This window comes from Lepisosteus oculatus, chromosome 5, assembly GCF_040954835.1.
Source record: "Lepisosteus oculatus isolate fLepOcu1 chromosome 5, fLepOcu1.hap2, whole genome shotgun sequence".
Taxonomy (NCBI): Eukaryota; Metazoa; Chordata; class Actinopteri; order Semionotiformes; family Lepisosteidae; genus Lepisosteus; species Lepisosteus oculatus.
Genome location: NC_090700.1, coordinates 12,560,824 through 12,584,031, shown reverse-complemented (window position 1 = coordinate 12,584,031; position 23,208 = coordinate 12,560,824). Strand labels below are relative to the sequence as shown.

Here is a 23,208-nt window from a genome sequence, read left to right as displayed (position 1 = left end):
AGGACTCTTGTAATATAATACGCGTTACGCGTTACGCGTTTCCCCTCTCCTTCCCCCCTCAACGTCTCAAGCGACCGGAGCTCATTGACTTCATCTGTCAACGGTTAAATGAAGCTCATAGCGTATGTAAGCGCACAATATAATTACTTTCAAAATACAAATACATCACGATGCTATATGAACGGAGTGCGTAAAAGAAAAAGACCAAGAGAACAAGAAGGTGTGTTATACCCGTCAGCTGTTAGGACCCGGAGTGCTTTTTTTTCCCCGAGACAGGGAGGTGTATGTGCAGCGAACGAGTGGGTGGATCCAGCTGTCAATCTCCCACACGTCTCTCTGCGAGGTGCTCCTGCCACCAACCTCTGTAACCAACCTGAGTCACTTCGCATCATTAACCCGCTGCAGCCGCCGAGGGGAGTGAGCGTAACCAAGGGCATTCTCTGAATCGACTCAGAATACCTCACAACAGGACATAGGTCTTCTGAATTGCCAGACGCACAACCGTCCTTGAACAGCTGGCATTGGGTTTTGCTGTTGTTTTTCGTCTTTAAATTACGCAGGGAGGACAGTTATAGCCATTAATTGGAGGTGCTGGTGACATTCAGCCTTAAAGAAAACAAGAGGAATCTAATTTGTTTTCAATGTAGTATCTTTTCGCTTTCTTAAAAAAAGTCCACATTCACATTGCTTTTCCTGGTCACTGCTCACTTTTTTTTAAGACCTATTCTAGTCAAACAGGTGTGCGTTTATTCTTTGCAACTGCAAACGAACAACGAAATTAAATAGAAATTTATATGTTTTCAACCAATCTCCAATTGCCTCTTGCACTGTTTAAAAGCAGGGGGTGTTTCTTTTTCGTGCATTTGCTTTGATTTGATTTCGCTTCTCACTAGATCCAGAACATCTGTCTTAATATCCAGTATTAATATTAACTGGACTTTTTCCGGTAAGGTTTAAAGTTTTGGATTCATTTCATTTGGTCACTTAAGATGGCTGGGGACGCTGTCTTAATACCGGACGACCGAGCGTTCAGTAATTTTAAAAATGAATGTAACTCTGAAGATGGATGGAATTTGACATACAACAAATCCGGGATTAGTGTGTGGATCCAGATTTTAGAGGAGGAAAAATCCCTGCATAAGATAAAGGTGAGTTTTTATTTCCTTTGACAAAAAAAAAACTCATTTCAGAACCCTGCAAATGAGCAAATCTATTACTGAGAGAGAACGGAAAAGAACCTGTGCAAGATCTTCGTTTTATTTATTATTTGGAGCTAATCAAAAAGTTTATTTGCTCGAGACGGACGTGGACAATAAGCAGCACATGTTGCTGTGCTGGTCATGGATGACGATTTTATTTTATGTTGAACTCCAGTCACGTCCTGTCCCTTTCCTCTAAGTATCCGGGTAAACACGGAGCCAACAGGTGCTGCAATTTGGTTTGGCGAAACTGGTTATATATGCCGGTTATATATGCCGGAACAGGATAACAGGATGTCGGTGAAGTAATAGGAAAGACCTGCTCTGCCGCTGAATAAACTGAAAACTAACCGAAACATTACCATGTGTTATATAATACCTGCAGGGTCATATAATGAAAAACAGTTAAAATAGAAAAGTCATTCCTTCAAATTCTCCATTTTGAAAATAATGATTAATGACAAATGAGACTCGTGAATTATCTTTACACTTTAGAAAGTGCTTAAAATTGATCAGTGAAACGGTTTCATCAGTGTCCTGGAGTATTCTGAAGGCTTTTTGACCTCTTATTTTCATCGCACAGGGGGCATGTATACAGTAACTGCAATATATAATTCACCCAGCTACTGGACTACCAGCATTCATGATGTTTGGCATGATAAATGGAGGAGGTTGGTGGCAGTGCATCAAGAGAAGCTTCCTTCGTGGTTTCAGAAAAAAGAAACTGGTCAGGTGTTTAATTAAAAAAATGAATAAGGTGTCTCTACTAGGCACCTTCCTTATGTGTTTTTGATGCAGCTTCACTGTATTTAATAGTCTGAGAACAAACCCTGTTTCTTCACTCGCCACAATACCGTAAAAGCCTTCATCTCTGCTCGGCTAGTGTTCATTTGGCACTAATAAATATTAAATGTCTGATTAATGTGATCTCTGTTCTGCTGTAAATGTACACCCCCTAGTTTTCTGGATGGAAGAAGGTAGTGTCTTCTGTGTTTCAAAACAATAAGCTGTGATTCAGGTATTAGGCTTGTAGAATTTTGCACAAGGATGTGCTTAAAAGTTGCTTTAAATGTATGCAGTATTAATACTATTCCAGAAAGATGCTTCTGAAAATGCTACCTCTAACTAAAAGTATCTAAACTGAACTCAAAGGAAGTCACATGGTCCACTGAAATCTGTTCAAAGAGATTCTTATGCTTCTAAATTAATTGTGCTCTCATGAGACGGAAAAAGAATTATAGTTGACTTCTTTAATGGGTTATTGAGTTATATGGAAATGTGAATCTATTCAGTAAAAGGGGAATTCTGGAAAACTCTTCAGAATACGGACAATACTAACCCTATGAGTTATTACAAAAAACTGTGACACAGGACTGAAAACTTTAAGCAAGCATGTCAGACATCTGATTTGCGAAATCCATTTTTCCTGCTTATTTACAGGAGCTCTGTATTACTTTATCTTGCAGCTACTACTGGCAAATTTGATGTTGTTACAACTGCATATAATCAAACCAATTACCAGTACATCATGTGTGTACATTGTGCCAATACTCATTTCCCTTAGGCTTGTCATGCTAAGCAGTAATTCTCAAAAACAGTTTTTCTATGACTTTCTGTTCATGAATTTATAGTAGAGGATTTCAAGCTCCAAGGAATTAGGACCAGCTCTGCTAGTGTTGGATTTCTATCAGTGGAGTCAAAGTAGGCTTCTCCCCCTGTTTGTTGAATACCCGAAACCTCCATGTTATATGCTTATGGTGACAATGCCGGTAGTACCAAGATGAAACGATCAATTTGACATTTGTGTTAAAAAACGAACAGGGGAGAGATGGCAAAGCTAATGGAAAGAATGGCTCAATGAGCCCTGGTAAAAGTAAAGTACTTTGAGAACCGATAAATTAACAAATATAAAACAAAACACCTCACAGGCAGAATTCTTTTGCCTTTAAATTATTAAGGTGTTCCTTATTTACATTTTACATTTTACATATTGTTTCTCTGTGTGTGGTGTAAAGCGCAGGCCCAGGGATGATGTGACTGTCATGTGCCCTGTTTGCTCAAGAAGCCACATTCATCCAGGAAGACAGGTGCACTTTTGGAACAGCTGCTCTCTGTAATTTGCTAAAAGGGTTGTACTGTTTAAAACAAAGCCCTTTACCACGGTAACAGGAGCCTGAGATGTCATTTGAAACACCGGCTCATGGAGGGATAATTGCAAAGAAATCATGTAGTTTACATACTCTACCTTAGTGCCTATGCAAATTAGCCGATTAAACCAGGAACAATTTGCATAACCCGTAAAGTGGCATCTTTAAATAGGCCAGAGGGATGGATGGCAATGCAAAGTTGAAGGCTTTAAACTTTACCTGGTGATAAAATGAAAATAACTGTCACCACAAGCTTCAGCGGGCTTTATAGTTCACAGGTTTGTTGAGAAAACTTTAAAATGTACTGTACCAGTGTCCAGATCTCTGGCACTTAAGGACTTTGTAGAGCAAGGAAAAGTTCAGGTATTTGTCTGAGATGGCCCAGAAAGAGACATGTCACTTAGGTCATTTTCTTCTGTCTGTGAAACTAAAGAAACCCACTGAGGATTGAAATAAACATCAACTAAATGTGTGGTACAAACATTATTAAAATAAATATCAGTCAGAGAGCTCCACAGTAAATAGATCAGACTTAGACAGCAAAACGCAAAAGATAAAAACAGAAAATATTTGCAGTTTTTTGTGACACTTGAAGTTTGGCTGCAATTATTCTGTAGGCCTTTGTTTTATATTCCTTTTCTCACTCACCCCCACATTTTCATTTCTGAGCGATTCGGTTTTATTCCAAAAGGCGCAGTTCTTTAACTGTCTAGCTTCCTTTTGAAGACCTTACCCATTGAACCCCCGACTCATTCGCCCTCAGTGTCTGTTCGCATTGGTGATCTGAATAGATGAGTGAACAATGTGTAGGTGAACATGAACAGGTTCAAAATTCTATGAATGTTTCTTTCTAAAAAAATAAGTGCGAGAAGCAAATGAGCAAGAAACAAACCAAAATAAATCAGCTAAGAGCATATGCAATGCACTCCTGTGTTATACGCTCTGTAGTGTTTTAGTATTCCTGCCACATTGATACACGCAGATGCTATATTATTTGTTGCCAAATTGGTGCTTGTGGTGTGCTTAGAGACACTTTATGTACTGCTCATACTTTTCCCTGGGGCCTGTAAATAGTAAATAAATATTACAGATAAATGTGGTTTGGTATCAATTGTGAAACAAAACAGAGGTTTGTATCTTTATGAAAGGCAGTGCTCCTATTATTTCACTCTAAGTGTAACAATGTGTGAGCCAGAAAGAACTAGAACTCTTTTTCAACCCACCTCTCAGCTACTGTACATCCCTTTGTTTACTTAAGCTGTATCGTGCACCTGAGTCATTCAGAAGGCTGCTGAAAGAAGCATTTGATACCTCCTGTACATGTTCCTGCTGTTTACTCTTCTCCTCTGTAAATCCTGTAGCTTATATTCTTTGGCTTTCTGTTGTTTCAGTCGAAGTGTTCTATTTCTTATGGTTAACATTATTTGTTGCAGTGGATACCATGTCCTGGACCTTCAATTTGGCCGTGTTGTACAGTTTTATAAATCCTTTGCTACAGTACATTAGGACTGCCCATACAGTATGTCGTATGACTATAAAAAGGAAAGAATTAAATATTAAGGCCACAGCTGCAATTGGAAACATCCCTTAAATGCTCCATTAATTTTCTTTCAACTGTGTTTCCCATATTTTCTATTTTCCTTTCCTCTTGAGGGATTTTCTGATTTACCAATATTTTTTTTATTTCAGGGCTTTGCTGTACAGGTGTAGGAAATCCCCCTGACAGCATCTATTTCTGAAGTACTTTGGAATTCTGCCTAAAATGGTGTCTGTATGCAGCACAGAGCGGTTCCCTTGTGTGTAAAATGCTGTAATAAAAGCCAGAAGTGGCTTAGCCTGGCATGCTCTGAGTCTATGTAAATCTAATAGACCCTTAAGAATGGATAATGGATTTAAAAAGGATGTCACTTTCTGCAACTGCAACAACAGGAGCTGTGTGAAAATGGCGTGTGTCTCAGAAACCCTTGCCTAAATAAAACTCCAAGCTGCCGAAGTGTGGGTGCACATGGTGAGCTGTAAAGATTTACTGTAGGGAACAACACACTACAGTGCCTCATAGTTGTTGATGTAGATATTTAGATATTTCCTAAATCCCACACACATCTATAAACCTTGCTTAATGCAGCTGTTATTGTAAGCCAGTCAAAGGCGATAGGACATGACAGGGTAGAGTCACTGTCATTTATTGTCTCTGCTCTGTCCTCCAGGGGATCTCGGCCTGCTTTTCGTGAGACCTGAGCGGTGTTATACAATGGGAAAGCACTCCAGGCACAATACAGCCCCAGGCCTGAATGTTGTGAATTTTGTGTGTCAAGGAAGGCTGTGACTAATACTAAATGTCCTATACTGTTTGCAGTATTACCTGAATAAGCAAATGTACACGTAGGTGTCTTTATGTGTCAAATTGCAAATAAGTATGGAAATCAAGAAGAATAACTGGCAAAGGCTTGTGGGATTAAAAAAAAACTGTACACTCACTTGAATTAGTGGAGAGGTAGAACACCTGCATCTTCTAAAAGGCTCTGTCAGACTATTTCACTGTGTTTTCACACTGTAAGTACCAAATAAAAAGCACACAGCATTAAGGTTTGGGGTAAAACTGAAAATGAAATCCTAACTGAGGCTTTTAGTGGATGGTGGATTAACCACTTATATTCATAGCGCACGTGGATTCACTCCACAGCAAACATGCTCCAACCCACCACACCCCTCCATGAGGATTTGTAGTGTATTGATGAGGTCCAAACAAAACCTGCTTTTACTGTCTGTTGTTTGGGAATTAAACTTGGAGTGAACACAAAGAGCGCTGGCCATTACATTGTTTGTAGAGTTTTAAAGGGATTCCAGACATACAGTAATGGGAACCAGTCTTACGTACTTTTTCCTGAGATGTCTTTTTCTTGTTTCCATTGAGCCATAGGTTTGCGTAAGGTTTTTCTGTCTTGAAGCCCAGCACTCCAGAGGGTAAAATTGCTGCCTTTCTGTACTGGAGCAGAGCAGATCTCGGAGCCTATGACCTTCTATAGCTGATAGCCACAAAGTCCCCTTCTGCCTTCCCTGGGCAGACTGTAACTCTTTCTGTTTCAAGTAACGTTGGAGTCAGACATCTAGTGCTGTAAGTGTTCGAGACAGTCTGAGAGCTACACAAGGTCACGCCAAGTTGTTAGCGTCAGCAATTTTTTGCTGTTTTGTTCTCCTTACAATCAATTCTGCAGACAAAAAAAGAACAAGTTGATCATTTTGTGATTTTCATTTCAAATTAATCAGAATTCACAAAATACTATTCACAACAAATGAAGCTCAACTATACATTTGCACCCGGTATGAGGTTCTGCGGTAGTAACATGAAGCATAAAGAAAAACATTGAGTGAAAAGATGCAAATAGTAGAACAAGAACAATTGTCTAAGGCTTTTTAGAAGACGACAGTTCAGTGTAAAGTCTTGTATTAATTGTGTTAAAGCGTTTCCGGCGTAATGTTAACACAAAAGTATAATGAAGTAGAATCCAGTTTCATTTCTGTTTTAGCTTTACAATTTGGCTTTCATTTGCTGACATTGATGGCAATTGACATTTTAATTTCAAAACAACTGGAAATCCACCTGAGTTATTCCCCTAAACTCATTTTGTTTAAACCATCTGGTTTTACATATTTATTATTTTTATTATTATAATTATTTATTATTATGCTATATATAATAGATGAGACTTGTCATTAAATTAAATGTTTGCTTTCCGCTTCTGTTTAGATAACATTTTATAATTCAACACAAGTGAAAACATTTTCTTTGTGTGCTTCTTTCGATTGTAAACAAACATCCATACTTTTTGAACATTTAAGTGTGGATATCGCTGTGTGACTGATAGAAACTTTACAAGGATTTATTCTATTGTAATTATGTGTGATGGCTTATAAGAAACTAATTTAGTTTAGTTTACTTTAGTTTCTGTAGTATATTTGACCCTTGTACACCAGTGTATACTATGCACAGCATATTGAATAGTCTCCGGACTTACAGCTCAACTGAAGTTTAATAAGAACTGAATTATAGTCCAGGACACTGGTAAAATAAGAAAATGGAAGACATTTTAGCTGCATGTAGTGGGAAGGGAATTCATTCAGGGATTTGTACAAATGATTCAGTCATCAGCCAAGGAAAGCCAAGTGAGCTGTGTCGTCTGGACATCCAAAAGTAATTCCAAGCCAACACTAGGATATTGTAGCTGTACACAGCTGTTATTTACTAATCAGCCAGTGACTCAACCAATGAGCTCCCTGAGGTGAAGCAATTTCTGTCTGTGTTTTATAAAGCGTGAGAGTGTAGTCAGATGCTACTGATTTTCCTGGAGATTTAACTTAAGCAGGATATCAAAGGAAAAGGGAGAGCTGTGGATGCGCTAGTGTGCATTTAAATCAAAGGTCGTCGTCTTTCTTCTTTTTTACTTTCGTTCATCCAAACAACTTGTTCTGAATTAGCACTTAAGCAATTAGGGTGTCCTTTTATAGCAGACCTGTCCTTGGGACTCAAATAACTGTACTTAAGGGCTCCACAACTAGAGACTGATTGCAAAAAAACATTTTACAACTGAATTAATAAATTAAGACTGTCCATCCCTCTGGCATCTTGAAACGTTATAAGTGGGCTCGTTTAAATTTCAGAAAATCGGTACAGGTATATAGAGAAAGGAATATATATGGTATATACAAGAAAGAAATTTAATACTGTTTAAATGTTAACAAATGCAGTGTACTCTACAGTTGGTATAATCATTGCAAAGAGACCAACACATTTTTAATGAGTCATGAGACTCATTAAAAGAGAGCCGTTAGAAAGTAGTAAAATTATCCATTGTGGGAAAAAATCAAGAACCTTCTACGATGAACCTGGCTCAATTTAACATGAAATATAAATTTATCAATTTAACATGTTGATAATTTTTTTATTCGTGACTTACCAACAAGGGAAAAATGTGCACATAGCTTTCTGAAAAAACTAAAACACCTTTACTATAATATACTGTTACAATATAACTGAACATTTGACTCTGCCAGCTATTATTTACAGTAAGTATAAAGAAATTAAAAAAAAAATGGTCTTTGTCAATGTTCCCACATATGTTTGTATAAAAAATAGGTTTAACCTACCTCCTTACCCCAGGTCAAAACTTGACATTATCATTTTCCATTTCAGTTTGAAGCTACCTACAGTACCTTGTAAAACTTGAGATGAGAAAGATTTCTAGGTCATGCAAGACTTACAGTACTCCCATCCCTGAGCTCATCAGATGTCTGTGTCTTTGCAGTCATGTTTAGAGGAGGAAGCTTGATTTCAGTTTTATTCTTTGATAGGAGGACTAAGCTCCCAGATACATGGAAGATGTATAGTTATTCATGGCAAAAATACAAAACCAAGAAAACCTGTTTTTATTTTTGGGCTGAGTAGGCAAATGAGTTTTTTGGAATCCTGCTCGAAAAATATTGTCTCCATTACTGAAAAAACATAGTGGGTACTTGCATCAAAATAAGATCCCTTTCCCTCATATTCAAGCTCTTCTGCTCTTTCCTCACATACTGTAACTTAAGTAGGCTTTTATTCCAAAGCCATCACTCTTTTTTTTTCAGTGTGGAAGTAATTGTACTTTTTCCTTGATTCTTTATGGGAGGCCTCTCTTATAATGAAGTGAGGCAAATAACAATGTGCACTTATACTGATGCAAAGGTCAGTTTTGCCTCTAATATTTTATTTGTACTTTATTTTTAGCTTCTAGGGAAAATGTAATTTTTCCTTGGAACGGTGTCTCCTCTTGTATTGGTCAGTGTGTCACACTAAGAATGGTGTAGGTTGCCTCTCTTGTTTTTTAAGGCAGTTAAAAAAATAGGAAGATTAAGAACAGTGGGAGATACCCATGAAGAAAGCAGATCTATGGAATCACCCATATCGTAGTAAGTCTGTGATGCTGCAGTGTTGTGATGTATGAGGGACTTGCTGTGTGTGGTTTCCCTAGCAACAGCCTTGCACGCTTCTGCTGTCAGCCTGTAGCAGAATGAATAGGCCACAGTTCAGGGAAAGAGAGGCTGTGGTGCAGGCTCGTGGTTTTCCTCACTCCAACTCCTGAACTGGCATTTTAGAGCCGTGTGGGAATATTTTCTGCTGAACACGAGGCTGTGGCACATTCCTAATTCCTCTGAAAAAGAGAGGCTGCTTGTTCAGGCCCAGTTAAAAGTCTTCACACGTTTCATTTAAAAATGTTTGCTGGAGAACATAAGAGTTTCAAGATGAAACAACAGATTTTCATTTTGATTTCAATTAAGAATGTGAGAATAGTAACAATGCAACCAAGAGCATTGCACGACATTTCCCACCAATAATCAGACCCACTCCAGCCTTTTCATTTGTTCTCATCACAATTCCCCTCTAGACCTCCAATGTGGCATCACCCACCTTGTTTTTTTAGTGGTAGAAAATTCTAGCATCACTATATCCCTGAAATATGACCACCATCACCACATCAGCAGGCTGAGGAGGAAGTCAGCACTGTGCTATCTGTTTCTTTACTGGAATGAAGCCAGGAAGGAAAACTTTCCATTTGCACCTTTAGCTAAAGCTGTGACTCACCATTAAGTTGTAACACAATTGTAACCAGTGGTTTCTTCCAATTTATCCAGACAGGATGGATATTGGCAGGCTTACAAAATGATTAAATTCTGTGTAATTCCAAAACATAAAAGTACCAGGTGTATTTAGAGTACAAAGTTTGCGTAGAGGGTCTGGAGCAGTTCCACATGGTATATATTCTGAGGTGTCCAGTAGTGTTCCAAGCCACATTACAATCAATTAAGTCTACTTCTAAATTTCTTCTGAATTATCCCACAATTTAAATATTTCTAGTGGTTTTTAATAAACTGTCAGCAGGTGTGAATATAGCTGAACCCTTAAAATGAATCACATAAGACTGATTTCACTATAAGATATTGTGTGACTTTCAATCCCCAGGAAACCACATAAGAAAGACATGCAGAATGTAATCTAATTTGTAGAAATGAATCTTTCCTTTTCCTAGACTAAGTTGCCTTCATAGCTTAAGATCAGTCTAGGTCAAAGGTTAAAAGTACCTTTTATATTGGTACCTTCTTCTCTATTTTGCAGAGAGTTTTATTAGTTAAAGAGCCAAGCTTGGTTTTTCTTGTAGTTTCATTTTAGATATCTGAATTGCAGTGCTGGTTTGAGAAAGGAGCTCTGACTGAAAAAGGATACTTAGCAGGAAGTACATGAATGCATTGTGACTTTTAATGCATCATGCAGACTTTTATCTCATTGCCAAACATAAGGTCAGGTGGTATGTTTGTACAGAATATAATACTCATCCTTTACTTAGCCCCTCCAGACATTGCGATGTTGAGTTAGTAAATTACATCAACAGGATTCTTGTTTGGATTCAGGGTGTCTTTTAAAGCACGAAGCAGGATGGTTTGTGTATAATTCTAAATATCCTGCTGCAAGGGTTTGGCCTGTGATCTATAATAGCATAGTTTCAGCTCTGTTTGCCTAAGGCAGGTGCCTGGTTCTGTGACAGTGGTTCACAAAGGTAGAGTCTGAATGTCATCCTTACAAAGAAACTCGGATAAACTCCTTGTCAGCTACACAATAGCATTCAGTAGTTTCATCGGAATGTATTTAGTGACTGGAAAGAATGAAACTTGTAAGGTGTATTTTATTAAACTGCTGGTCAAACCTCCTGTATTGTTTATAAGTGCAACCTAGCTTATCAAGTAGTTTACTTAATATTTAACTGAAGGTTCTGGCAACTCTGCAGCTGTTCACTGCTGTAATATCCTTCCCTGTGGTGCTTTCAGGAACCTGCTATTCATATCGGAATGATTCAGGTCTTTTCAAGTAGTCATTGTACTTGTCAGGCAGAAGAGATGGGAGTAGAATTTATTAACAAGTGACAGCTTGTTTTGTATTATTTAGAATTAATTCATTTCACTTGTGAGGATGCTTTAATAACTATTGATTGTAGGACAATAAGATTGAAAAAACATAATATTAGAGCTGTTTAAACTACCTTGTATCTTGTTACTTTGTAACTTGTATCTGTTAAAAAGGTAAATATTTTGAAAAATTAGCTAGAATCTGCTGTCAAAATGTAGTTTATGGTTTGTCAGAGGGGGAAATTGCTCTTTGTTTCAATTTCCCCTTCTGACAAATAATAAACTACATTTTGTTTCCTCTTTTAAGCTCACTTTAAGTTTCAAGCACAAAACTGTTATCCAGATTAAAAGAAGAATGAATCATTTTATCTTTAAGTACATGTGGCCTTTGGCAAACTGGATTCCACGGCAAAACCTTCATTAGTGCATCACGAGTACATCATTTGTACTTCTATCCTCTATAATTGCTTTTACAATTTGCAATTAGGAAGTGCTAAAACAGAAAATTCACCCTGTCATGTTCAAATAGAGTTTTGTTCCTTTTTCATTTTACAGAATAACAGAACATGCCAAAGGGAAAATCTAAAAAATGAACACTGTTGTAACCTTACATGTGACCTTTTCTAATTTTTGTTTCCCTTTTATTATATTTGTGTACAATTTTCTCACATAGCTTTGGGGATAAAACACTTTCAAAGCCAAATGAAAAGAGAAGAGTGTTGAGCACTGAAAGGTCTGAAAACAGTTTTCTTGTATGCTGGTACAACACCTTGAAATACTTGAAGATTCTCTGTGAATGTGTTTTCATTTTAAGAGCCCACCAAATAAACAAGAGAAATCTTACAATGCAAATGTTTATTAATAAAGTATAACTTTCTGCAGGTTTATAGATCAGATTCAGATAGACCTATAGAAATAAACTGAGAGAAATTATGAAGCATTTATACTAAATGTTCTTAAAATAATACTGTAAAACTCTTGATTCATATGATCAATTACAGGATGTGTGATGGGGGGGGGAAGGCATTTATCCCTTTATCACTCATGTTTTTTACACAACTGCTAAGATCTCTGTGCCAATGTCTGGCATGTGAAACTTAAGCAGCTGTAAAACTTTTACTGTCTTCATCCTGTAAAGTAAGTCTGGGAGGTTATGATCATTATTCTGTACCTGAAATAAGGACAGTCTAAGACCATCTACAGCCGTGTACACTAGGTGGTGTTGTCTGTGTTTATTAAAATGTTGTGATCAGATATTAACCTTCTATACACTGTCTGGTGATTTTCTTTAATAAAGCATTTTTGTTTGACTTCTGTGCTCCTACATTATTCACCTGCTCTATATATATATATTTAGTGATATATTTACTATGCATGATGTCCTGTGGCAGCAACTCAGGCCATTTAATGCCTTGGTCTTGGATTAGTATTGGAAAAGATGCTTGACAGCTGGTGTCTGTGCCAGGTGTGATGACAGAACTGGTCAGGGAAGCACTGCAGTCTTCAGATGATGAAGGAACTCTTAGGTTGTTTGTTATCACATTGGAAGACCTGGTTTTTCATGGCATTTGAGGAACTACACCATGACCCCTGTCATTGTGCCAATACAGTACCAAAATCAATTAAATCATTCATTTTGCAATGATAGCATTTGCCACCGCACATCATCTCTTTGTCCACATTCCATCTCTCTGGGGTTTTAAAAATGTAAGAGTGTGAACCATGTCAGTGACCAAGATCATCACTAACGCTCATCTTTGACACTTGCTTTCTGGCAGCATAATCCAAACACTACTTTTCAGTGGAAAATCCGTGGTGTTGAGTATTTGTATATGTACGGGGAACTATTAAGTTATTTTCTGCATTGTGTTGCTCACAAATCCTGAGCCATAGCTCTTTCAGTGTGCTAACCAAACTAAATTTGCATTGTGGACATTGAATTACTGAAGGCTACGGAGTTTTCCTCTAGAGGGCACCACTGGCAAAATGTAATTTTCCTCAGGGTTTTTTACTAACCAAATTTGCAGAGCTGTTAAATGTATAAGCTTGCCTCCAGAGTACCGGCTTTTATGTCACCGGCAATGTTTTTTCTTCTGGCAAATGAAAAGGGTGATGTCATTAAGAGATCAGTGAGAAGTTTTGCCTTTTCAGTGTCTGTGCCCTTCAGAAGGCTGAATAGTATTTGGATAAATACACTCAGATTAATTGAACCCATCTATTCAGTTATTTTCAGAAAGGTCTTGCAGCAAATATGTAAAATATTCCACAGTAGCAGAAGCCTTTTTGAAACTGAGCTAACGTTTGGAGTAAAATATTCTAATTTAGGTTAAAAAGGCTAATCTTTGAATTTAAAATGTGATTATGATTCTCACTTTACCCTTACCTTTTTTAATTGATCTTTGAAAAAAATGTGCTGCTGGGAATTGTTCTTTTCGATGGTTGAAAATTCAGAAGTTAAACAGCACACTGAGGTACAGAATAATTTCAATTTTTTTCCCCTAGTGGTCATCAATTACCAACCTGCGACTTTTCTGTTACTGCGATTTTTCCAATGACTAGATTACTCATTTCACCGAAGGGCAGAATGAGAGGTTTGTAAGAAGCAGTAGCTCATCTTCAGTGTCTGAAAGCGCAAAGTGAGAAGCCTATTAGGCTGTGCCTCAAGTGTGGTTAAAGACATGATTGCTGCTGATGATGCTCAGATTGCTGGGATTCGTAGTACTGCCAGAAGGCGTCTTGCCTCCCTGTGAGTGTAGGGCAAGGAGATGGCCAATGTTCTTGCAAAAAAAATCTATTTATATCTACTGCACTATCAAGGAATTCCCTATGCCAGAGCCCTGCTGTGGCAAGACCCTTTCACGCTGCTATCTTTTCCTAACAAGCTTTTCTGTACAAACGTGTCCTTCTGGTATAAGCACTCATCTCAGTGCTGTTAAAGCAGAAGGCATAAATCTGGCACTCTGTTTCTGTGATAAACCGATAAAGCCCAAATATGATTACTTAGAGTAAAGGAGCTCTTTGATGTGGCAGTGAAAGCAGAGCATATTTCAATAGGCCTCAGAGCATGATTTGGGGTAGTGTTGACAATATTTCTAACATTTTCTAACATTTCTAAGTGTTGACAAAATAGCCACATAAATATTGTTCTTAACAGGATTTCCTGAAACAGGTCAAGTGTTACTTGGTAGAATAAGGCTGTGCGTTGATTTGTATGCGATTTCTTTTAGAGCAGCTCACAACACTGTGATTTGAAGGTGACCACAATAGTTTATTTTCCAGCTGTTGTGATGCTTTGTATTATAGAAAGGCTAACATAAAAGCATATTGTTAGAAATATTATACTGTTTGAGAATGCCCTCAAGCCAAAATCAAACTTTTAATTCTGCAAGAATAACATCATATGTTACAACCCGTGAGTGTGAAACTTATATACTTACTTATCAGGAAATACTTTCTTTTGGCTTTTGTTTATAACAGTATTTACTAAAATATGAGGGTAGTGTAGTATAATCAGGAATGTTTAGGTTGTTTTTTTCAGGATGGCACTTTGCAAATACTTTAGGCTACATTCTCAGTGAACAATGTCTATATAAATGTCATGTACTGTATATATAATTTATTTTTGAGCTACTCTACTTGCTTCCAAAACCAAGCTAAAGGTGGTGACTGCCTTCCAAACCCTTCTTGCAAGTGCTCGGTTTTTGTGAAAGCCTTTCACGTTTTTGTTTTTGTTAATTGGTTGTTTCTCCCCACAGTGTCGGATGTTGTGTAAGGACGTTTCGGCAGAAACCATGTACGATGTTCTCCATGATATTGAGTACAGAAGGAAGTGGGACGCTAACGTGATAGAGACCTTCGACATTGGCAAGCTGACAGTGAATGCAGATGTTGGATACTATGCATGTAAGACGTGAGGGACGTGAAACCCTAGAAGAAGAAATTATTAACAAAGTAGCAAGGGACAATGGCTGAGACATATCTTGAGCCATTAAGTGTGCTTTTTCCAGTATTGTTGAATTACAGTAAAAATGAATGTAACAGTTCAAATCTTAAAAGCTCTAATATATAACATTGCTTTCAGATAACCAAAGACACCTTTTTGCTCAAAAAAAATGTCCATTAAATTTTAACAAATGTATGAAAGTGATTATACCTGTATATCTACATTTGATTTCAGGCATGAAGCTCAGAACATACTGTAAATGAATATACCCAGTCTTAAGTTTTACATTTCTTGATGAGATGTTTAGATATAGTTGTACTGTATGTAACAGCAACAAAACGTGCGTTTGCTGTCAGCTGAAGTTCAGATTTTTCGCTTCTGATACGAAGTGTTTTCATTGCAAATGTGTCCCAGATAATTTTCCTACTTGTAGAGACTTCATGCTGTTTTGGTTGTTTTCATGCTTATTCCAGAAGGCTCTGTCTAACCCTACGGTATTGCTGTGTTTGCTCAGGGAAATGCCCCAAACCCTTAAAGAATCGAGATGTCATCACACTACGCTCCTGGCTACCCATGGGCAAAGATTACATCATCATGAACTATTCTGTTAAACATGCTGTGAGTATCCAGTCTCCACTCTTAATGTGTTCAAGCATGAAAAGGATTTTTAGGGAATGTCTTTACCCCTCTCTCATGATAAAATTATGTTTATGTAATTATTATTATGTAATAACACCAAGAGGGATAATGGTTTACTACAACATATTGGCCCTATTTTATTTTTATTTAAATTCTAATGTTCCGAATTTAACATTCGGTGGAATATTTCAAAGCTTAAACTTCTAAAGTTTTTTGTGGACATTTGGACTTTTTTTAAAGCTATGGGCACCGATAAAACTTACATCCATAACAAGGCTGAGCCAGGTGTTCTCTTCCTGGAGGTAAACAAAAGTTGAAAATAATAAATATATTGAAGATGGCAGTCGTCTGTTTCTCTAAGTTTTTAAGACAAGGGTAAAAATTTCCAGGAATGTTCCAGAATCCCTGCATCGCCTGCAAAGAAGGGAGAAAGGGAGGGAAAACGTGTTTCAGTTTTTGGTTCTCATCGTGAGCTGAGCTGAACGGCTCATCAAGGGTCTCTGCTATTAAACCTTTCCTCCCTAGGGAGGGATTACAAAAATCCTTTCCTTAACACAGAGTGACATGGAGAGAGTTGGGGGCGGTTGTCAGCTCTTCACCAGTCCCACACTAATCAGTAGCTCTTTAATTTTACTGACAAGAGATGTCTGTAATTAGATTGTTGTTTGGGTTGGCGTACATTTGGTTTGCTTTTTCTTTAACTACAGTCTGGTGAGGGCCTTTCCAATGAGATTGCTGTTTGTTTGTTTTTATTTTCCGGGTTTTTTTAACGCAGTTTATCCTGGAAAAGATTACATGATCTAACAGCTGAGGACTGCATTACTACATTACACACTGAACTTGTTGCTAAAAATCGATATCGCTGTCTCTCTCAGTTGGCAAATAATTTGTTTCAATAGGAGTTTTTTTTTCTCCCGGGGCCTTGCCTTTTAAGTGTGGCCCATTGATCTCCCCCATCTGAAAGAACGACAGAAACGGTTATGTGGTTATCAGTTCATTTTAAATGGTTGTGCTTAACAGCTGACTTGAATACAGGGAAATTTCACACTGTCTAACCAGAGAAAGCCTGACTGAAGAGTGGTTTTCAGCTCTGGAACTATTAAGGTTTCGCATTTTCACACTACCTCTGAACTGATTCCTTGCCTACCCTCCTGAATTGATGTTAAGCAAGTGAACACTACATCTGCATGTGTTTTAGGTAATGTGGTGCATGTTGGTACCAGTCAGTTGCCGAGTGCTCATTTGGAGTAACAGAAGCTTTGTAGACCCCAAGAAGTAAAAAAAAACAATTTGTCTGTGTCAGAATTTGTATTTTTTGCATCTGTTAAAAACGGAGTCTGTTCATTGAGTTCTTGCCATGTAACAGCCTGCAAGTGAACTCGAGCCTCCAGTCACAGGTTACAGATGAGGCCTAAAGGCTTTCAGTATTTTTATATGTATATCTGCATAGTTAAAAATAGATCGCTGCTTAGCTCAGAAGTTTGTAAGTTCAAAGATTACGCTGTGGTTTTGTGTGAAGGAAGGAAATTGATGTTTGCAAGCACTTGAATCGTAGTGATCAAAAAAGAGTGAAACTTTAACTGAATGGGATTTTCATATGGCTTCCCCAGAAATACCCACCAAAGAAGGACATGGTGCGAGCGGTTTCTATTCAGACTGGCTATCTGATCCAGAGCCATGGACCCTCCAGCTGTACTCTTACATACTTGGCCCAGGTGGACCCCAGAGGTAAGAACAAGAAACCCAAATTGTCCATAATATTAGGGCCACATTAGTTTCACATTTTGAAAGAACTTCTCATTTCAGATCCAGTATATAAGATTTAACCTAAGTAAAGTCTTTGTCAAATATTTAGGTAGGGATTTGCAATTGTATTTGATTTAAACCAGGCGTCAGCTTGCTTAGAACAGAATTGGAAGGCTACATCATATTTATCCTCCTACCTTTTTTGGATTTTTATTTGTGTAGGTTCATTACCAAAGTGGGTTGTCAACAAGTCTTCCCAGTTCCTGGCCCCTAAAGTAAGTACATTCCTGTCTGTGTTTTGATTTTTTCTAAAAAATGCAGGAGTAATTAAGATCATATTAAATTATCCCATCATCTGTCTATTAACTGGATTCTTTGAAGTTATAAGCTAAAATGTTTTGCCTGGTCTTTAATCATGTTATTTTTATTTTTTTTCCATAGGGAACACCTTATCCTTAGAGCTCTGAAACAGCATATTATCTTTATTGTATTGTAACTTAAATGCCCACTATCATCAGCAATTGAGGCCAATTCATTTATAGTACCTGCCTTTTTTAAGCTTTAGGTTTTAAATGATGGTAGATGAGAAACACTGCAGTGCTTTGTTTTTGAAAACATTAAATATGTGTAACATGGACAGTCTACAATACACTCATTTCCACTTCACATAGTAAATGTGCTACTTTGAAATTTAATTGGGACACCTTATTTGCATATCAGAAATAGGAAAGATAGCAGCTACTGGACAGCTTTGAGGTGGCTGTGTATGGTATGCAGAACAGCAACTGCTACGGTGATGGACATAGTGACTCTTTCCTCAGCGTCACATCATATGTCCATTTAGATGTGTTTATGTATGTGTATGAAAAGGAAGTGGGTCACGGATCCACAGGGAATTCATTTCAACGGCAGAATAAAACTTAAATATACAGAGTGTTGATGCACTCAAGGCACTATATGGACTTATTTAATTACCACATTGTTAGGGAAGCATTTTTTGCATTCCAGACAGTCTGTGTTAGTAATATTCTTTGTATCCTGGTTTCACTTTGCGGCACTTAACCTTATTTTGCAGTGTTGTAACCATCTATTTCATAATTAAGATGAAAGGAAAAAAAAACTTGAATGTCAGCCCAGTTCAGTTACTTATGCTCTATGATTTCAATTTATGGATTCTTCTACCTTTTTTATTTTCTTATTTACTAGTGATAATGTCACAAATAAAACAGGAAGGTATGTTTGAAAATATTTTTGCCATTCATTTAAAATGCTATTTTTCCCCCCTGCCATTTACTTAAGTGAGTAAACAAAAGGAAGAAGCAATTACAATAGTCAGCTGTATCCAGCAGAGGACAAAGGAGGGTCACTGTGCTAGCTGGCAGTCATTCAACATGGCACTCAAGCCTTTTGAAGACAGTTCTGCTTTGGTTAAAGTGCCACAAATCTCCCTGTGACAGCACTCTAGAAAAACACTCTCTTTAGAGCCTGCTTCCCTCAGCTTATTAAAAATTCAAGCCACAGGCCTGAAACCTTTCTGCTACTGAAAAGCAACATGCAGTTTCAAAACTCCTTTTTTTTGCTTCTCTTTTTAAATTGGTCTGTAAAGATGCATTCTCTTTAAACATGTATTGTACTCCAGACGGCAAGGAAGGTTTTGGCAAATTCACCATCAAACAGATTGATCTGACCTATTTGCAGCACCTGAATCTGACTATGGTTCTAGCCTGTGAGTGTGCATAATAGGAGAGGATGTAGGACTAGGCAGGGAGGTTAAGAGTAATCTCCCCTGGTTTTTGTCTAGATCGAGTTTTTATTAGCTTCTATCTCAATTACAAAGCTTATGTCAAAGGTGATCTCAAGAGCAAACGCTGTATTTATTGTTAGATTTTAAAGCAATCGGACCCCCTGTGATACAGAACCACACCTCTGACATGGCTGGCTTGTCCCATATGCACTGTCCTGTTGTGAACAGATTGTGTAATATCTTATGACTATAGATTTCTTAATGCAAGTCTGCCATGATCTTTCCTCCAATAATCACTGCTTTTAATTCTACTGAAAACTGATTGTTAATGACCTGATTCACTGCATTCCAATAGGAACTATTTATTTCTTTAGCTTTTGTGTGGCAATTCTATTTTCAAATTAAAAGCATAAGCAATTTACGTATCTATATTAACTTATACTTTTTTATATAAGACTTCTAAAGGACTGTACAAGAATGCTTAGTCCTGCCATTGGATACATTTTTATATACAATGATGAAAGTATTTTTTTCCCATGTTTTTCCTGTGGCTTTCAGGCAATGAAGAAGATCACCAAGGCATGCCTGAAATACCCTGATTGGAAGCACAAACACAATCCCCATTATAAGCCCTGGCTATACCCGGAGCAGAGTCGCCTGCCCACTATCCCCCTGTCAGAGCTGAGCATCCAGCACGCTGACTCCCTGGAGAACATTGATGAGAGTGGCCTGAGCGAGGCCAAAGACGAGCGCTGTGAGGGCAGTGATGACGAGGGAGCCAACTGAGAGCAGACACGCCCCGTACCCAAGCGGTTTCGAACGAAGGAGAGGTCTACTTGCATAAAAACACACTCTCCCACACACTCACTGCGCGTTTACCCACACACTCCCACGCACTCGTGCTCTTACTGTATAAACACAGAATCTGTCTTATTGAGACACATGGTCATGCCTAGGCTGACACAACAACAGGAGCATTTGTGTAGACATGCTAATACACTAAAGAGACTTTCAGAAATACAGTCCATATCATCAGGGCATTTCTGAGAATCTGAGGCAGGGCTTCTCCATCCTAATGCTCTTGACCCCAGTGCCTGCTGGTTTCATTCCGGCAAAGCTCTAGGATACTTGAGCTGAAACGTTTGCTGAACCAAAAATTAGATTAATGTGACATTTCTCTTGCAGCACAAACCTGCATATGCTGGGAAAACGAAGATTAGGATTGTGAAGCTCTGACCTTGACCTTCTTCCTTCAATGAAAATGTACATTCCTTATTCCACCGAGGCTGTAACACAGACATTCGTGTTTGCCTAGCACCTAAAAAACACATAGGTTTGCCTAGCGGCATGTTATGACACACAGACACATGCAGACCTGGTAAGAAGCTCTGATTGAACACAAATAGGATTGGTTTTTCAACAGGTTTAAGGTAGTATTTCTGTGCATTTACTTTACATGCAGTTACCAAATATTTGTGGAAAACCAATCCAAGGCAAAGCTCAGACTTCAATCTAATACACACAAGCCAAGGTTAACCAGAGTTAACAATAAGGACAATACAAACTGAATAGTGAAAATAGTTTTGGGGATCAGCCCGCTCAAATAACGTTTTCTCAGCACTGCCAGCAAATAGATTGTTGTATTTTTTCCTAGTTCTTTGTGAAAAGGACTCTGACACTTCTAAGTACTGTCTCGATGTGTTTTGACATCCGTTGTGTCCATGTTACTGAGACATCCTTTACAGTTTAATACCGCTTAATGGGCTTGTTAGAAGCACATAAGATGACCTGCAAATTAAAGATTAAATCTTGACAAATGCTGTTTTGAATTCTGCTATCTGGGGTTGTTTGAATGTATGTAGAAAAAAATACAGGATGCTTCTCGAGGTTTTGCCCTGTGATTTAATTTCTGTTTGTATTAAAAACAGCCCATAAACATCCTTTTTTTTTTAAGGGGCGAGAAGATGACCAAAAGCAGAAACAGTTTTGCACTGAAATGGTTTTGCAGGTCTTCAGCGTGTTAACTCTTGGTTACCTTTTCCCTGATTGTGTTTGGCACAAGTCAGGGCCGTCCAGTGCCATGTTTGAGTGCTGATGGAGTTGCGAATGATGGCTTCACAGGTTCAGGGTGTACCTGTACTTAAATTTACATGGAGATTATGAAAATCAGTGTTGCTGAGATACACAAAGAGCTATATGGAGTGCAAAGTATAATTTAATGTACTGTAGTACTGTACTTTTTAGTGTAGTACTCACTGCTACTTTGTACAGCCACAAGTACCACAATAGCTGTTGAAATCATGGGCCCAATTTTCCCAAGTGGCAAACTGATTGCAGTTTGTACCTCATTGACTATCTGATTGATTTAGATAGTTTGACAGATTTGTCCTATTAATATTTATCCCTAAAGATAGTAGCAGTGCCCATGGGCAAAAATTCCGTGTCCTGAGACAGATATCGTATTTTAAACCACGCTACACCTGGAGAACACTCACAAGCATTCATGTACATGTCCTGAGTGACCCAGAATAGAAAAATCATCTTCAAGATGTAAATGGATCCTTTTAGCACTCGCATATTAATGCCAAGGTCTGATTTGTAGAAGGCTGCACAGCTGGGCTGGGGAAACAGTTCCACAACAACATGAGGTGATCAAGAGTGATTTTCCTTTTAACATTCAGCCAGCAGGGCAAACAGTTTCCAAAGCTTTAAATACTTTCACATACACCAAATGTACTGCAATCTTTGTTCTCACTGGCAATATAGTTCAACTGATTTCTGTGCACCCCAACCCAGGCTTGAGCAACTTCACTGGTGGTATTCAGATAAGCCAAAAGTTGTTTTTATCCACCTCAACATTTCATTACAACTGGCAACTGGCAACATTGACACATCAACAGCCTTTTTATATCCATATGTTATGGGTGGTAAGTAAAACAGAAAGCATGGATTCTCATTACTGGTGTAAGAGAGTTCAGATTTACTTCAGATGTCTTGAAAATCAAGTACCAGGAGATCATTTGATCACACAAAAAAGCGGTAAATTAAAGACAAGGCCAAACAAGATCTGCTGTGTGTGACGCCACTTCTGCAAACTTGAGTTGGTGCCTGTACCCTACTACTGATACCGCTAACAATGGGGCTTGATAATATTGTGCTACAGTCTGTGGCCTTGAAAGAAAGAGTACAGAAAAGATATTTGTTTTGTAGCTGAAATATACAGAACATGGGAAACGGTTTCTAGGTCAAGCCCATAGCATATAAAGATGATTTTAATCTGCTCTTTTATAAATGATTTATGTTTCATGCATATGGCATTCTGACAATATTACCAATAAATATCACCTTTTCAATATATCACCCCTTTCTTCACCATCAAATAAGGTCTCTTGTGCTGTGTTTTGTGTTGCATTTTGTACCAAAAAAATGCCGTCCCTGAATCTATATTATCGGAAAGGAGATTACTGGAACAGTTCCAGATGCAAAAAAAAACTAGAAGAAAAAAACAAAATATTGATTAAATTCATAAGAATGGTTACAAAGAAGAAAAAAGCCATGCGATCTAGCTTATTTGGCTTTTAGTAGTTAATTGAACAAAGGATTTCTGTAAATGCTTTTCTTTTTTATACTTTTCTTTTGCTCTCTGGTTCATGTTTCGTTGCTGATTTTGAACAAACTTGGAGTCACTTTATCAATGTCTTTGAGGATTTTAAATACTCTAGTCCCTTTGTAGTGTTCTCTATGAGCTGCAGTTGTTTTAGCCTGTCAGTGTAGGATATCGATTTGAACCTGGAAATATGGGTGTTTGCCTCTTCTCTGTACCATTCCCATAGCAAAAGTACATTTTTTTTATATTTT

At 37.9% G+C, this 23,208-nt stretch overlaps 1 protein-coding gene across 1 annotated transcript; it reads left to right on the top strand.

The window, feature by feature from the left end:
* The first annotated feature begins 45 nt into the window (after nt 1-45).
* Nucleotides 46-21,236, top strand: stard10 (StAR related lipid transfer domain containing 10). Its single transcript, XM_006627841.3, has 6 exons — nt 46-1,148; nt 15,034-15,181; nt 15,736-15,839; nt 17,471-17,588; nt 17,829-17,881; nt 19,909-21,236. The coding sequence occupies exons 1-6, from the start codon at nt 990-992 to the stop codon at nt 20,134-20,136; spliced, it is 810 nt and encodes a 269-aa protein (XP_006627904.1). The 5' UTR covers nt 46-989; the 3' UTR covers nt 20,137-21,236.
* Nucleotides 21,237-23,208: the final 1,972 nt, after the last annotated feature.